Source organism: Pinus tabuliformis, chromosome J (genome assembly GCF_031772625.1).
Source record: "Pinus tabuliformis cultivar Carrire ecotype Pingquan chromosome J, CPIR1, whole genome shotgun sequence".
NCBI classification, from domain to species: Eukaryota; Viridiplantae; Streptophyta; class Pinopsida; order Pinales; family Pinaceae; genus Pinus; species Pinus tabuliformis.
The window spans coordinates 938,234,937-938,251,683 of NC_142295.1; the positions used below are offsets into that span (position 1 = coordinate 938,234,937).

The following is a 16,747-nucleotide window of genomic DNA, read 5'->3' on the forward strand; positions in this document are numbered from 1 at the left end:
AGCAAGGACAGAGTATTTTTGGATCTCAGTTGCAGTGGTTGCAACAACAACAACAACAATGAGAGGGAGTGTTAGTTGGGTTCCAGTGCAAATGTAGAGTTGGCAACAGTATAGGTTGTACAATGCAGTGTTAACAGCATGGTTCAGCTACATTCAATAGCAGATGAATTAGAGTTAGCACAGTTATTGATGGACAGTGGCAGGCAACTACAGTTGTCAGACATCAACATGTATGGGAGGATGATGTAGAAACAGGGGATTGTAGTAGTACAACACTAGAACACCTTCCTTGTTAAGAGGTAGTGTTAGTTTTTGTAGCATTGGATGGTGTTCTAGTCTCAAAATTTGGGGAGAGGCCAAAACACAAAAGTTCTTCAAAACCCAGAAATCGTTTCTAGAAATTCCACCTAGAGACAACTCAATAGGAAAGTCGATTAATTAATAGGAATTAATTGAGAAATATAAGAATTTTCTAGAAACTCACATGGATCAACTCAGAGATGATCTAAGACATTGATCAGGATTTGATCATGTTCGTTGCTTCCCCAATGAGAGATTATAAGAGGAGGTCGATAGGGTTGATGGATAACACACCAGTGTAGATACTCAGTGATCTAGGCAAATCGATTTTCCAGTAGCAAAGTGATTCAGCAGAACGATTCAAGCCAAAGATCAAGTCGTAGCTGGTAGAGGAGTAAGACAGTATTCTGGTGGAGGGTTCCAATGTCGGAAGAGTCATATTGAGGGAGTGCGAGTTTGCCCAGAGGGACTGCACAAGCACTACACATGCAACAACTGTAGAGTAGTTTGGTCTAGTTGGAGGAACAGTCAATTCAGTAGCTAGTAGCCGAGATTTTGATCTAGAGAGTCAATGAATCAGTTCCAAAGCCAGAGAAAAGTAGAGCTGCAGACTTTAGGAGTTTCCGGAGGCAGCAACAGCAAAGCCTGCGCAAGCATTGCACAGAGGTTGATGCAGAAGGAAGTGTGAATTGCTGAGAGCCAGTTTTGGGAGCTGAGATCAGCTGTGGGGTGAGGAAAAATCTTCACAAGAATTTTGCCAGTGATTCTCTCGATTGGATTGCTAGTTTGGCTTCCAAATTATTGTATTCAGATTCACTGCACCGGTTTTCCCACATTGGGTTTTTCCAGGGACAGTTGTCCAAAAATAACGATGTTAAATTGTGTGTGTTATTGATCTAAATTTCTCAGTTCCGCATATTTTATTTTCGCAGTGTAATTTTTATTTGTGAATTGCAGTGTGAATTATTCGTTATTTACCGTATTAAATAAACTGCGTAATAATTAACCAATTAGAAGAATAATTTAGAGTTGATGCATTTCAAGGAATTTTCACAAAGAATCCCTGGCCTACCTTTGAGTTAAAGGTAATTTCATTTCTGACCTTACGAGCTTTTCAGAAAAGGTTTCAAACTTATTTCAAAGGCCACCTTGATTTTCTATGCTACTAAATTGGCAGAAAAAATTTTACCTTGAAAAATCATATTATTTCTAGAGAGCCTGTTAAAATTGGCAACTAGGGCAAAACTTCATGTGGGTCATCTTATTCATGGCTGATAATATTTTTATTAGATTCCTCTCATCGAGAGGTGTAGGATTGATATAAAGATCATTCGATTCCGATAAGTATTCATGGAGATATGAATTTATTTTGATTATGGAATTATTATCAAGCCGACCTACAACTCATGTAGGCTCAGAAGCCCAACAGTCGCATCTATTCAAACACCAACATTGTGTATAAATACAGGAGGACTTTTCCTCATTTGGACTCACTCATCTCATCACATCTCTCTCTCTCTCTCTCTCTCTACTGCGCAGAAAAGAGTCTCTTCTCTACTGCGCAGAAAAGGGTCTCTCCCTCACACATGTGAAGCCGGAAGGTGCTGAAACTGAAGCTACAACTATAGAAGTAAAGATTGACCTACATGGACTAGAAGATCTCCTCATCTAAACTGCGTTGTAGGTTCATCTGAACCTCCTCTGAAAGCCGCAATTTTTGGTGGTGGAATCAAGTCAATCCAATGGACGGTTTGAAGATATCCACTGCCCTAGTTTGACGCCGGAAGCTTCTGAAACTGAAGCTGCAACTGCAGAAGTAAAGATTGATCTGCGTGGACTAGAAGATCTCCTCATCTGAACTGCGCTGTAGGTTCATCTGAACCTCCTCTGAAAGCCACAACTTTTGGTGGTGGAATCATGTCAATCCGACGGACGGTTTGCAAGATATCGACTGCCTTAGTTTGAAGCTGGAAGCTACTGAAACTGAAGTTGTAACTGCAGAAGTAAAGATTGACTTACGTGGACTAGAATATCTCCTCATCTGAACTGCGCTGTAGGTTCATCTGAACCTCCTCTGGAAGCCGCAACTTTTGGTGGTGGAATCAAACCGATCCGACGGTCGGTTTGTGAGATATCGTCTGCCCTAGTTTGATGATGAAGTTGCTAACGCTGAGGCTGCTGATCTAGGGTTTGCTATTGCTGATATAAATCAGATTTATTGTACTATTTCTCTCTGTTGAATTATTGAAGATAAAAGAAGATTTGATCAAAGGATTTCCCCACACATTGTGGGGTTTGTCCCTGGCTAGCCGCCACATCTTGTGTCTCTTGTCTTGGCTTGTTTTTTGTCGATCGTTTAATGTTCTATCTACACTTTACTTTATGTACTTGTGATTGCTAATCTGTGGAATATAATAAGGAAAAGAAATAAACTGTTATAAGCATAGAACATACCATAACTTAACATGGTATCGGAGCTGAGGTGAAGACAAAGCCCGAGCAAGAGCAAGAGCAATCATCGAAGAGAAGATTGGCAAGCCTATCCTTAAAGAACTATGGGGTTCTCAACACTCTTTCTTGTCGAAAACAAGCTCCGTGAGAAAACTGACTATCATGGATGGAAGATGTCTATCGATCTAACCCTTGAAGACCAAGGAATGCTGGACCATGTAAGAGGCAATATTGTTGAGCCTCCATCAAATGCATCTGCTGCTGCCTAGAACAAATGGAAAACCGGAGAAGTCAAAACAGAAGATCATCTGGGACTCTATCGACAAGCACTTGGTGGCCTACATCTCCGACCTGAACACCTCCAAGGAAATCTACGATAGACTGGTGAGTTTATTTAAAGTTAATGATGCAAATCAAGTTTTCTTTCTTAGAAATAAGCTGAAGGAAATTCATAAGGGTAAAGATGAGAGTATGCAAGCATACTTCTTAAGAATCACCGAGATCAAGAACGATCTCCTATCTATTTGGGAGAATATCACTGATAGGAAAATGACACTTACGACTCTTGGAGGATTACCATCCGAATGGTACTTGTTCAGGACTACTCTTCTAAACAATAATGTAATTCCTGGTTTCGAGGAATTAATGGCTAGATGCATTCAAGAAGAAACACGGGTAGAAGAGCAAGAAATGCCCATGCCTAGAGGTCCTACTGCCTTTTCTTCTCATGCTAAGAAAATAAATAATTCCGGGACTAAATCAAAAGGAAAGGTTGGACCTAAGGATGGAAGAAAAGGACGATGTTACATCTACGATAAAGCAGGTCACCATGCAAGGGAGTGCCTTGATAGAAAAGACTCACACCGGGACGATGATCAAAATCCCTCTAATGGCAATCAAAGGAATGACAAATTCAATAGCAAAGGTAAGACGAGAGCTGGGAATCAGAGAAGAGGACAACCATTCAAGAAGGCTAGAAATTCCAGGATGTATTAAATGCACCTAACCTCAAAAAGAACCTAGTACCCATCTTGGCAATGGAATACAAATGCTACAAGGTAACCTTCAACAATGGCAAGGTACATATATGGAAAAATAATATTAAAGATGCCTTTACTCTTGGGTTTCATGTTGATTCATTATATCAGGTTGATGGAAGTCCGCTAGGTGTCATGCCTTATGACACATCTCTTCAGTCTGAACTTTGGCATCGGATATTTTCCCCCCTTCATTATAAAGCTCTACTCGGTGTAAGACAAATGGTGACAGGGATGCCCAAATTCCGAGTAGAGAAAGAAGGTGTATGTCCAGGATGTGCCGAAGGAAAGCTCAAAAGGGGACCATTCCCCTTAAGCCAAAGCAGGACCTTCGATATATTACAGTTGGTTCACTCAAGCATATCTGAGGCTGGCATTAAGAGTGGTAGGAGTTGTACCATACTATGACACTAACTTCGGGTCAGTTGAGGCTAGTCTGAGACCAGTGGTACATACTCTGAGACTGACTTCGTGTCAGTGCAGTACTGGTCTGGGACCAGTGAGAGTGGTACATACTATGACGCTGACTTCAGGTCGGTTGAGACTGGTCTGGGACTAGTGGTAGGAGTGGTACTTACTATGAAGCTGACTTCAGGTCGGTTGAGACTGGTCTGGGACCAGTGGTACGCACTCTGAGACTGACTTTGAGTCAGTGGAGGATGATACTGGTCTAGGACCAGTGGAGTTGTACTCACTATGACGCTGACTTCGGGTTGGTTGAGACTGGTCTGGGACCAGTGGTACATACTCTGAGACTGACTTTGAGTCAGTATGATACATCCTTGATCATTTCTTCTTCTTCATAATTTGGACAAAAGCAGAGCAGAACAGAACAAAGCAGAGCAGCGCATAACAAAGCAGAGCCGTACAGATCAGTACAGGGCAGAACAAGACAAAGCAGAACAGGCAGAATAGAGCAGAGCAGGGCAAGGGTCAGGCTGTACAAGGTAGTGCATTTGATGGATGAATAGTAACGACCGATAGACAGATTGCAGATGAAGTTCTCCCTAGTTGAGAGGGAGTGTTAAAATTGGAAACTAGGGCAAAAATTCATGTGAGTCATCTTATTCATGGCTAATAATATTTTTATTAGATTCCTCTCGTCGAGAGGTGTAGGATTGATATAAAGATCATCCGATTCCGATAAGTATTCATGGAGATATGAATTTATTTTGATTATGGAATTATTATCAAGCCGACCTACAACTCATGTAGGCTCAGAAGCCCAACAGTCGCATCTATTCAAACACCAATGTTGTGTATAAATACAGGAGGACTTTTCCTCATTTGGACTCACTCATCTCATCACATCTCTCTCTCTCTCTACTACGTAGAAAAGAGTCTCTTCTCTACTGCGCAAAAAAGGGTCTCTCCCTCACACATGAAGCTAGAAGCTGCTGAAACTGAAGTTGCAACTGCAGAAGTAAAGATTGACCTGCGTGGATTAGAAGACCTCCTCATCTGAACTGCGCTGTAGGTTCATCTGAACCTCCTCTGAAAGCCACAACTTTTGGTGGTGGAATCAAGTCAATCCGACAGATGGTTTGTAAGATATCGACTGCCCTAGTTTGAAGCCGGAAGTTGCTGAAACTGAAGCTGCAACTGTAGAAGTAAAGATTGCCCTGCGTGGACTAGAAGATCTCCTCATCTGAACTGCGCTGTAGGTTCATCTAAATCTCCTCTGAAAACCGCAACTTTTGGTGGTGGAATCAAGTCAATCCGACGGATGGTTTGCAAGATATCCACTGCCCTAGTTTGAAGTCGGAAGCTGCTGACACTGAAGCTGCAACTGTAGAAGTAAAGATTGACCTACGTGGACTAGAAGATCTCCTCATCTGAACTGTGTTGTAGGTTCATCTGAACCTCCTTTGGAAGCCGCAACTTTTGGTGGTGGAATCAAACCGATCCGACAATCGGTTTGTGAAATATCATCTGCCCTAGTTTGATGTTGAAGCCGCTAATGCTGAAACTGCTGATCTAGGGTTTGCTACTGCTGATATAAATTAGATTGATTGTACTATTTCTCTCTGCTGAATTATTGAAGATAAAAGAAGATTTGATCAAAGGATTTCCCCATACATTGTGGGGTTTGTCCCTGGCTAGCTGCCACATCTTGTGTCTCTTGTCTTGGCTTGTTTTCTGTCGATCGTTTAATGTTCTATCTGCACTTTACTTTATGTGCATGTGATTGCTAATCTATGGAATATAATAAGGAAAAGAAGTAAATTATTATAAGCATAGAACATACCATAACTTAACAGAGCCAAATACCCCAGATCAGATAAAATGGAAGAGTTCTAAGTGAGATCATAGACCTGTCATGAAGCTAGCTTTTTAAAAAGTCTAGCAAGGTAGCCTTAATAGTCGATTCAGTGGTTGGTAACCAGGATTTTGATCTCAAGAGCCAATGAATCAGTTCCAGAGTCAGAGAAAAGCAAAGTTGCAGATTTCAGGAGTTTCCAGGGGTAGCAGCAACAAAGGCTGCACAAACACTATGCAGAGGCTAACGCAGAAGGAAGTGCGAATTGCTGAGAACTAGTTTTAGGAGCTGAAATCAGTTGTGGGGTGAGGAAAAATCCTCACAAGAATTTTACTTGTGATTCTCTTTGATTGGATCGCTAGTTTGGCTTCCAAATTATTGTACTCAGATTCACTGTTGTATAATAATAAAACCCTCATCTGCTGCACCGATTTTCCTACATTGGGTTTTTCCAGGGACAATTGTCCAAAAGTAACAGTTTTAATTTGTGTGTGTGATTGCTCTAATTTCTCAGTTCCACATATTTTATTTTCGTAGCGTAATTTTTATTTGTGAAGACTTGTAGTGTGAAATTGTGAATTATCCGTTATTTGCCATAGCAAATAAACCGTGTAATAATTAACCAGTTAAAATAATAATTTCCAGTCGCTGCATTTAAAGGAATTTTCACAGAGAATCGTTGGGCTACCTCTGAGATAAAGGTAATTTCATTTCTAACCTTATGAGCTTTTCAGAAAAAACTTCAAACTTATTTGAAAGGACACCTTGATTTTCTATGCTACTAAATTGGCAAAAGAAATTTTAGCTTGAAAAATCATATTGTTTCTGGAGAGCCAAATACCCCAGGTCAGATAACATGGAAGAGTTCTAAGTGAGATCATAGATATGCCATGAAGCCAACTTTTTAAAAAGTCTAGCAAGTAACCTTAACAGTGGATTCAGTAGCTGGTAGCTAGGATTTTGATCTGGAGAGCCAATGAATTAGTGCTAGAGTCGAAGAAAAGCAAAGCTGCAAATTTAAGGAGTTTCAGAGGCAGTAGCAACAAACCCTACACAAGCACTACGCAGAGGCTTGTCGAAGTGTAACTAGGTTCGGTCTTCATAAATGTACTTTTGATATTTGTACTTATCCAAGAAAATAAATATTATTTTTATAAGATATGTCAATGAGTTTCTTGCTCATTGAAGTAGGTCTAAGCACATGTCAAAGTGCTATATGAGTCAAATAGTCAAGAGAAAATATTGAAGGCCTTGAGGGCATGTTACACTATGTATAAATATATATTAAAGTCAAAGGGAAACCTCCAAGCAAAGTCAAGTCTACTCCTATGTAATGACACTTTCAAGAAGCTCCTCCAAGCATGCTACACCACCATGGAAACTATCCGAAGTCTTCTCAACAAATCAGCCACCAAACTGCCCTCAAAGTCGGCCTACAATTAAGAAGACTAGTCGGCCTAAATGGAGGGACAATCCTCTATTTATAGAGGCTGTCCACTCCAAAGACAATGCATCAATTGAGCTTTGAAATCTGCAAGAAAAGGATGACTAGAAGAACGAAGAAAGCCAAGGTAAAGGGTCTACAAGGGCAGCAAGATAAGGAGGAAGAACAACAAAATCTAAAGGATTGTTTTCCAGGGTATACATAGTTACACGTGTGAGAAATTGAAGGAAAGTTTGCGGCTACATCAGCAGTGAAATCACAATTGTATATTCTTCATTGTTTGGGCTAGTAACTAGGCCTACAAGGTCTCCTACTCCAGCGTGGAAGAAAGACACTCAAGTGAAGAAGAGAAGGCCAAACAACACCCAATAATCCTCCCACAAAACTAGGGCAGTAGAACAGCAGAACAGAGATACACTCAAGAAAGATTTCGGTTGGTCACAGATGAAGTATACTTGAGCAAGGGATAGAAGAGGAACATCTCATCTAGAAGACTCACTCAAAGAAAATCTATCTCTAGACAAGATTCATAGTAAGAGAATGAAGCGCCGGAAGAAGGGCAGAAAAAACGGAAGGACTTGACTTATGCTTGGAGGATACTCTTGTCAGGGGTCTAGGGTTTGGCATTGATCAATAGAAGCTTCAATAAGAAAAATTCACTAAAGGGTTTTTCTCTCAAGAGGAGAGATTTTGGCCCTCGCAGAGAGCCAACATCTTGTGTTCTTGTTCTTGTGTTTTGGTCGCAGTTTGATGAAGTACACACACATGAATTAATAAGAAGAAGAAGAAGATTAAGCTAACAAGAAAAGTAAAAAGACTCCACAAATTGTTATCAAGTAACGAAGAATCACACTACACTACTTTGCCCTAGATTCCTTAACAACGCTGACGCAGAAGAAAGTGTGAATCGCTAAGACCTAGTTTTGGGAGCTGAAATCAGCTGTGGGGTGAGGAAAAATCTTCATAGGAATTTTGCCCATGATTCTCTTTGATTGGATCACTAGTTTGGCTTCCAAATTATTGTACTTAGATTCATTGTTGTATAATAATAAAACCTTCATCTACTGCACCGATTTTCCTACATTGGGTTTTTCCAGGGACAGTTGTCCAAAACTAACAATGTTAATTTGTATGTGTGATTGCTCTAATTTCTCAGTTCTTCGTATTTTTTTTTCGCAACGTAATTTTTATTTGTGAAGACTTGTAGTGTGAAATTGTGAATTATCCATTATTTGCCGTAGCAAATAAACTGTGTAATAATTGACCAGTTAAAAGAATAATTTCCAGTCGCTGCATTTAAAGGAATTTTCACAAAGAATCCCTGGGCTACCTCTGAGTTAAAGGTAATTTCATTTCTGACCTTATGAGCTTATCAGAAAAAACTTCAAACTTATTTCAAAGGCCACCTTGATTTTCTATGCTACTAAATTGGCAGAAGAAATTTTAGTTTGAAAAATCATATTGTTTCTGGAGAGCCAAATACCCCAGGTCAGATAACATGGAAGAGTTCTAAGTGAGATCATAGACCTATCGTGAAGCCAGCTTTTTAAAAAGTCCAGCAAGGTAGCCTTGTTCCATCCCGAATTCCACCCCGCCTTGTTCCATTCCGAACCTCCCCCCTCCCCAATTCATGCCGACTACGGCTTGAAGAATTTCATTCCAAACAACCTTGGAAAAGGAGCATTAAGAAAAGAGAACTTGGTTTCAAAGTATGCACCAACCTGGGCCCCGCTAGCCATGCTTTTGACCATTTTCCCAAGTCTGATTCGTATTTGCAGGAGCAAGCCAGAGAATTTTTTTAGATTTTAGACTGTCCAGCAGTCAGCTTCCAGACAGCCTTCTACAACCAGAGCTTTCTTCTCTGACTTAGTCTTCCATCTTTGCCTTATATCCTGATTTGGCTGTCATGATACCTGCGGCTTTGCATTTGACACATTTAAGGTCGTACTCTTGGTTTGCAAGCCTCACAGTTGTGTAATTCAGCAGAAAAATAATGTATTGAGACCATTCAAAAGCTAAGTCGCCATTCAAGCCTAGCTGATCTGCAGTTAACCAGTCCTGAACACAGCTAGAGCTAGGACTAGCCGCAGCTCTCAGCCATCTCAAGAAGTCTTGCCGGTAGGCTGAAAGTTTCTAGTTTCCACCAACTCCAATCCAGGGGTTTTCACCTAAGCTTAGGTTATTGCCTTTTCCCAGTGCCTAAGCTGTCCATTTTCCTACAATACGGGCTGCTTTTAACATTGCTTGCCAAACATTTGAAGAATCTTCTGTTATTTCTTTTGTGTTAATGTGAAGATTAAGCCATTTTTAGGAAAAAAATTCATGAATTTAACAATTTCGTTCTAGATTTGATTTTAACTGTATCACTAAGTATCATTGTGTTACTGCAGAAGCGAGGATTTATTTGTCCATATCTGTCTTCCAACACAATTTCCAGAGAAGGCACTGGTGCAGCTTCGGTAAAGTACAGTAAGCAAAAGGATAAGAAAAGCGATAGGTCGGCAAAGGGATAGGGTCGGTGAATGCTTTTTTCTTATAATGGAAGTGTATATTTATGCATTTTGAATTTTCAACCAAAATTACAAAGCTCTGGAATCTCTTTGGAGCAATGTTAGGACATGATCTCTTCGAGATTTATGCGCTCTTATTTTTCTTGCTCTGAAGTGGATTTTGCGATAAATTTACCATCCTTTCTCAAAATTAGCTGGGGTTGGACATGTCTCCATAGGACAAAGAGCTCAAATTACAGAAGTGTTCACAGTGCCATACTTACTCCAAGCTGTTGGAGGTTGATAGCTGAAACCTGGTCGATTGTTATTGAAATAGGCCGTCCTGACTTCTCATCATAAAAGATATATGATATAACTTCTCCCTACATTTTGAAGCAACAGATGGTGTAAGTCAGTTAAAAAAAGTTAATACAAGCTGATTTGTTGCTTGATTTGCAAGTCTTAGTATCCAGTTTGGCCTAATTAGTGACTAAGTATGATATGTATATTATGGCCAAAAACATGACTTGAATTAGACATCAGTAATTGTATCTTCAAATGTAGGAAATATTTTATTATCACAACTGAGAGTTTCTTAATGCAAGGGGTGCTGTGTATAAAGAAATGCTAGTCGGTTTAGTAGCTTGTCTTTGGCAAAGCATAGGATTTCCTTTACATTGATGAAGCGAACACAATGCAAATTTATCGAGGGTGCTATCAGCGTTGAGACCAAAACACCTTGTTGGAAGTGATTATAAGTTTCTTTTATAATTAATGCAATAATGCTGAATTTGATTAAAATTGAAACCTAACGACCTTTAGTTACTTCTGAATAAGCAACGGTTGTCTGTTAATAACGATTGGCACCTTTAATATTTGATGAGGTGTCCTTTCATGTCTGTCAAATGTTACACTTACTGCTCATTGATCTGACATGTGGGACTTTCATCAAAGATTTTCATAAAAAGTGTTATTGCATTTGGCTAAATGGTTATTGTTTGGTTATGTGGGTAATGATTGGCACCTTTTGATGAGGTGTCTTTTTATGTCGGTTAAATGTTATATTTATTGCTCATTAATCTGACATATGGGACTTTCATCAAAGATTTTATTGTTTGGTTATGTGGGTAATGTATTTGGGTCATTGCCATTTCACATGTAATGAAAGTGTATACTAATTTAATAGCGTTGAAATTGTCATAATTTTTATTATAAGAGAATACAACGAGGTGATCTAGCACCACTTTTTTGTTTTGTGAAAAGTGCTATGAAGTTTCATGGATATACTTAAAAATGCAAAAGAAATAACTAAAGTTTTTAACAAAAACATATGTATCCAATTTTAATGGGAATAACTAAACTAATATGTAAAAAAACTCACTGTATGAAATAATAGACCACTTTAAGTACAGGAATACCAAATGTTTTTGAAACATTATAGTTAAAGCGTGGAGCAAACAACATTGTTAAGTAACATTGGGATGGCCTTGTGACTTAAAAAAGATGGGCACTTCATTGTCTATAGTGGAATTAGGCTTCTTGTAGGTACCTCTGCATGCAATGAGTACATGCCTTTGAAGGATTACTTTAGTGGCTAACATTGAGGAGTAATTATGAGTCTTCTTTTCAAGATTGTTGGTTTCAATAAATTCAAGCTTGTAAATAATGCCTTTTTCTACGCTTCTTTTTTCCATTGGTAAATTGTCCTAGTTAGTAATAATGAACCTCTATATTGTATGTTATAACAAGTCAACCATACACAATCTATTGCTAATGAATGTTAAGAATTAATGTAACATTCTAGGCCCGCCCCTTGTAATCAATATGAAGCATTGAATAGTTTTTATTTTCATTGTATTAGATCAATTTTTCGTAAGGACCTATATTCGTAACTTTAAACCTCTTTTATATTTTGAACATCCTCCTTTACATATTTGTATTTCTACATTATGAATGCTTGAAATCGAATCCTCATTTGTAAAGGAGCTTCCATTCTTTCATTGTGTTTGATTTTCACAAAGATTGAAGTTTTCTTAGTAATGAATTTCCTCTTCAGATTTAATTTGTCACATTGTATGGTGATTGAATATTATTTTTCTAGGCACCATTATTGACATTAAGATGACCATCAACAGTCAAGATGTAGAAGAGTAAACTAGGGGTAAGACTAGATTAAATAGACCCTAGTACTTAGATTTTACCTTAGATATAGAAAAGCCAAACAAAATTAATTGTTGCCCATCAAATTAAGACAATCAATAGATCGTAGAATTTGACCAATAAAGGCCTAGCGGGAAAGCCACAATTGGATACACACACACACATACATCTTATTCCCTGCGATCTAAAATAAATATAAGAAAATTATCATATGCCTTAAGAGGGCTACACCATTTCCTTTAACTATAGGAGAATTGGGTTATTTGATTTATCAACATTGTCTTGTGGCTACCCCTATTTTGAGATTGTCAAAAGAATGCAAGGGACCTTGCATCCTGTTACCCATGATTTTGTGGGTGATATCCCTAGGAGAATTTTTTTCTGCAAGATGGTCCTCAGTCGACAGCGAGAAGCCCCTTGCAGCCGCCAACTAGCTTGTTGTGCCATTTCTCCGCCACCTGAGCCAACCATGTGGTCCCTCACCCATCTATCATGGTCGTATGTTTGAAGGTGGGCCTCCTGAACCCAAAGGTATGCCTTGTCATTTGGTAATTGAGTATTGTATTTTTCTTATCATGGATACTTCTGGGCATGGATTAATGGGGGAATTCTGGGCTAGGTCTGTGCTCTTGTCCCCTAGACCTCTTTTGGATGTTAACCTTGGACCATAGTCCCGTGGGATCTCTTTAACTGACTTTTGCGCTTTAGGAATGGTACTACATGGGAAATCTATAATTTGGTTGTGTTGTCCGATTCCCTTATCCACATATATCACTCCCCTTCCGCCATTATAACCACATTCATCATTTCTCCCACCTAGTTCCACATTCCTCCACTGGGTCCACATAGGGTCAACCTCCCACCTTCCCTTGCCCACACCTTGGGTTGGGCCTAGAATGATGCCCCAGAGGTTGATGCAACTGAAAAGAAAAGTAAAAACATAATTGGCCACATTCAACAAGAAAATGTACCACAAAATGCAAAAAATGATCGAGACAAATACATTTAGCATGTGGGCAAAAGCCAATACATGAGCTCTACCCCATTATCATGGCCATCACCCTAGTTCCTATAAGCCCTAGATGAGCCTCCTTTATCATTCAGGAACCCATGATTGTCCCAACCCCTGGTGGGCAATGATTCACCCCGCCTTAAAAGGGATATGTTAAAATTGGAAACTAGGACCAAACTCCATGTGGGTCATCGTATTTATGGCAGTTGATAATTTTCTTGGATCCCTCTCATTGAGAGGTATAGGATTGATCTAAAGATCATCCGATTTCGATAAGTATTCATGGATTTATGAATTTATTTGTGTTATAAGACAATTTGTCAAGGTCGGCTAGCATCCAAATAACACCCTCATGTGCTCAATGTTTTAGTATAAAAGGAGATGACTTGAGAGTCATTTCACACACACTTCACTCTTGATTTCTCTCCACTTGCCTTGGGTTTTAGTGTGAGAGAAATCTAGGAGGAAGAAGCCCTAGACGTTGGAGGAAAGAAGGCTGCCCTAGTCGCAGCAAAGAAAATAGGTCATCGAAGCTAAGGAAGGGATCTACATTAACCTAAAGGAGCCCATGGAAGAAGTTCAATGCAGTTATGGAGGATGCCTTAACAAGCCCTAGCCGCAACCCTAAAGCAGCCATAACGTTGTCCTAAATCTGCCCTAACCGCAGGTCTACTCAGCCCTAATCGCAGGTTTGTTCAAGCCCTAGGCACAGGTCTATTGAGGTGTCTTGGGTACAAGAAAGGGCAGCGTATGATGCTACAAGAAGAGACCAAGGCAACGAGGGAGTTAAGGTCTGGTTTAAGGCTAACCAAGTTGTTGTTAGAGAGCCGAGGAGCTGAGCTTGGAGGCCGAGTTGAAGAAGGGTGATCACAGGTTTGTTTGGGGTGGCAAAAAGATAAGGGAAGCCTGTTTTGAGTGGGTTGTAGGTGACAGCGTGGGGCTGTGGTAGGCCACAGTCCCAACCACCTCAAAACAGGGACAACGTGGAGAGGTTGAGTGCTCAAACACGCCCTAAACAACATCGTGCTAGGGGAGGTGTCTCATGAAGGTGTGCCACAGGGATTAAGAGTTGTTTTGGTGGATGGTTAAGGGTCATTGCAGCATGATGAGATGCCATAACCAGTCACAGTATAAAGAGCAATGAAAACAGACTTGGAACAATAGTGCTAGTAGTATGATAGAAAGATGCATGGGCAGCATGACAACAGCAATGACATAGTGCAATGATGGCACAATTCAGACAGCAACATGGTACAACAATGCTACATTGGGGCAGCAAGCATGGTGCTGCAAATTGGGACAACAACATGGTACAACAATGCTTCAATGGGACAACAACATGGTACAACAATGCTACATTGGGGCAGCAAGCATGGTGCTGCAAATTGGGACAGCAACATGGTACAAAAATGCTACATTGGGGCAGCAAGCATGGTGCTGCAAATTGGGACAACAGCATGGTACAACAATGCTTCAATGGGACAACAACAAGCATGGTGTAGTAAGCACATTGGGACAATAGTATGGTAAGCAAGGTGTAGCAAGCACATTGGGACTGCAATGGTACATGATGCAGTACAGTGATGGGTACAGTCATGATTGATAAAGCATGATGGGATGCAGCGTAGTAATGATGGGTGCAACATGGTGCATCATAGTGAGGTGCAACATGATGATGAGGAGCAGTGCAATGATAGGTGCAGCATGGTGGAGTCCCCTGGGAGAATTAATTGAAGCAGCATGTCTTCAACTGAGTTCAACTACCTCATGTATCATCTACTTAGAGATGATCTATGCTCTTATTTAGATAAGTCAAAGTGTTGACTTTTGTTGTATCTCTCTCTCTCTCTCTCTCTCTGTTGAACTATTGAAGAACATATAAGAAGAATTGATCAAGGGTTTCCCCACATTGGGGTTTGTCCCTGGCTAGAACCACATCCTGTGTCCTCTTGTCTTGGCTTGTCTTCTGCAATTTATGTTTATGCTCTATTTGCAATTTACTATTATGTTGATGTGATTGCTAATCTGGAAAAGATATTGAGCTAACTGTGAAAATTTAAATAAATTGCTCTAAGCAAAGAACATACCTAAAATTAACATGGTATCAAAGCTGAGGTGAAGACAAAGCCCAAGAAAGAGTGAAAGAACAATCACCGAAGACAATTGGGAAAGGACAAAAGGATCAATGGGTTCCCCATCCCTTTCAAATTCACCAAGGGTGAAGTCAAAGCAGAGAACATTATCGGAATGGCGCAGTGGAAGCTTCTGATGGCCTACCTACAGATCACTTCAATGGGAAGTCCAGATCTCAGGGTGAAAGGAAAGGCATATGCCTTGTTTGTAATAAGTTTTGCCATTATGCGAAGGAGTGTCCAATGTAGGGACACATCACTTAATGATGATAACAGTCATTCCAGGGACATCTTCAATGATCAGAGGAATGACAGGTCATGCAAGTCATCAAGGAAATAGCTGACTCTTCGAAGAAAGCAAGGAACCCCAGGTATGAAGAATCAAATGTTGTTTCTGATAAGATAAATAAGCATTATCTTATATTGGCCCTCTCCTCCAGACTCTTTGGGAATATGGCTTATTCATTATGGTGCTTCAAAGCACTTCATTGGATAGAAGGGTGCACTCTCTAATTTGGTAGAGATGGAAACAATCGTGGGATTATACTCGGAGTTGATGCCACCTATCCCGGAAAGGGTGTAGGGAATGTTACCCCTCAATTGGATGAGGGTAACTTAGTTCATTTACGAGAATCTCTTTATGTACCTGATCGCAAGAAGAACCTGGTGTCCATTTCGGCAATGGAAATCAAAGGTTTCAGGGTGGCATTCATCAATGGAAAGGTACGTGTTTGAAAATAGAATTTTCAAAGATGCTTTTACTCATGAGTTCAAGGTTGGCAATTTGTATCAAGTTGCAGGATGGTCCATTGGGGACCATGTCAGTTGACACATCTCATCTATAGCATCGGAGCTCTACTTATTATAGGGCCCTACCCGATTTGAGTCAAATGGTGACAGGGATGCCTGAATTCAAGAAGAGCATGAAGGTACATGTCAGAGATGTATCGAAGGAAAATATTACAAGGGGACCTTTCCCCTCATGTAGAAGGTCCACGGGTTTGGAACAACCCGAGGGGTTTGAGATTCATGATCAGGAATCTCATTTATGCAGGTGGAAGAAAGCCCTCTATGGCTTGAAGCTAACACCCCGGGCTTAATATTAGAGGATTGATAGTTGTCTAATGACACTGAGATTCACTAGGAGTGAAGTCGATCCAAACCATTGCTTGAAGGTTGTGGATGATAGACCTCTCATACTGGCACCTTATGAGGATGACTTCTTTATGATAGGTGCATACCCTCTCATTTGCAAAAGTAAGAGGGAGTTGGATTCCAGATTTGGAATGGTGAATTGCAAGCTCGTGACTACCTCGATGGAGCATAACTTTTAGAATTTATATGGTAGGGATGTCGAACCTGATTTGGGAAATGGCTCTGAGTTTGATAAACTCATTCTAGCATTGATGTTCTTGGTGAACTCCCGTTCGGATATATGTTTTGCAGTTAGCATTTTGGGCTC

The 16,747-nt window shown here is 40.1% G+C and overlaps 1 protein-coding gene across 1 annotated transcript in view; it reads left to right on the top strand.

The window, feature by feature from the left end:
• Window positions 1–10,585, top strand: part of LOC149229861 (Pre-mRNA cleavage complex II protein family) — a 416,092-nt gene extending 405,507 nt beyond the window's left edge. The window contains exon 9 of the mRNA XM_089378767.1: window positions 9,883–10,585. Coding sequence (XP_089234893.1) covers window positions 9,883–10,005 — 123 coding nt within the window. The 3' untranslated portion in view covers window positions 10,006–10,585. The remainder of the gene's footprint in view (window positions 1–9,882) is intronic.
• Window positions 10,586–16,747: the final 6,162 nt, after the last annotated feature.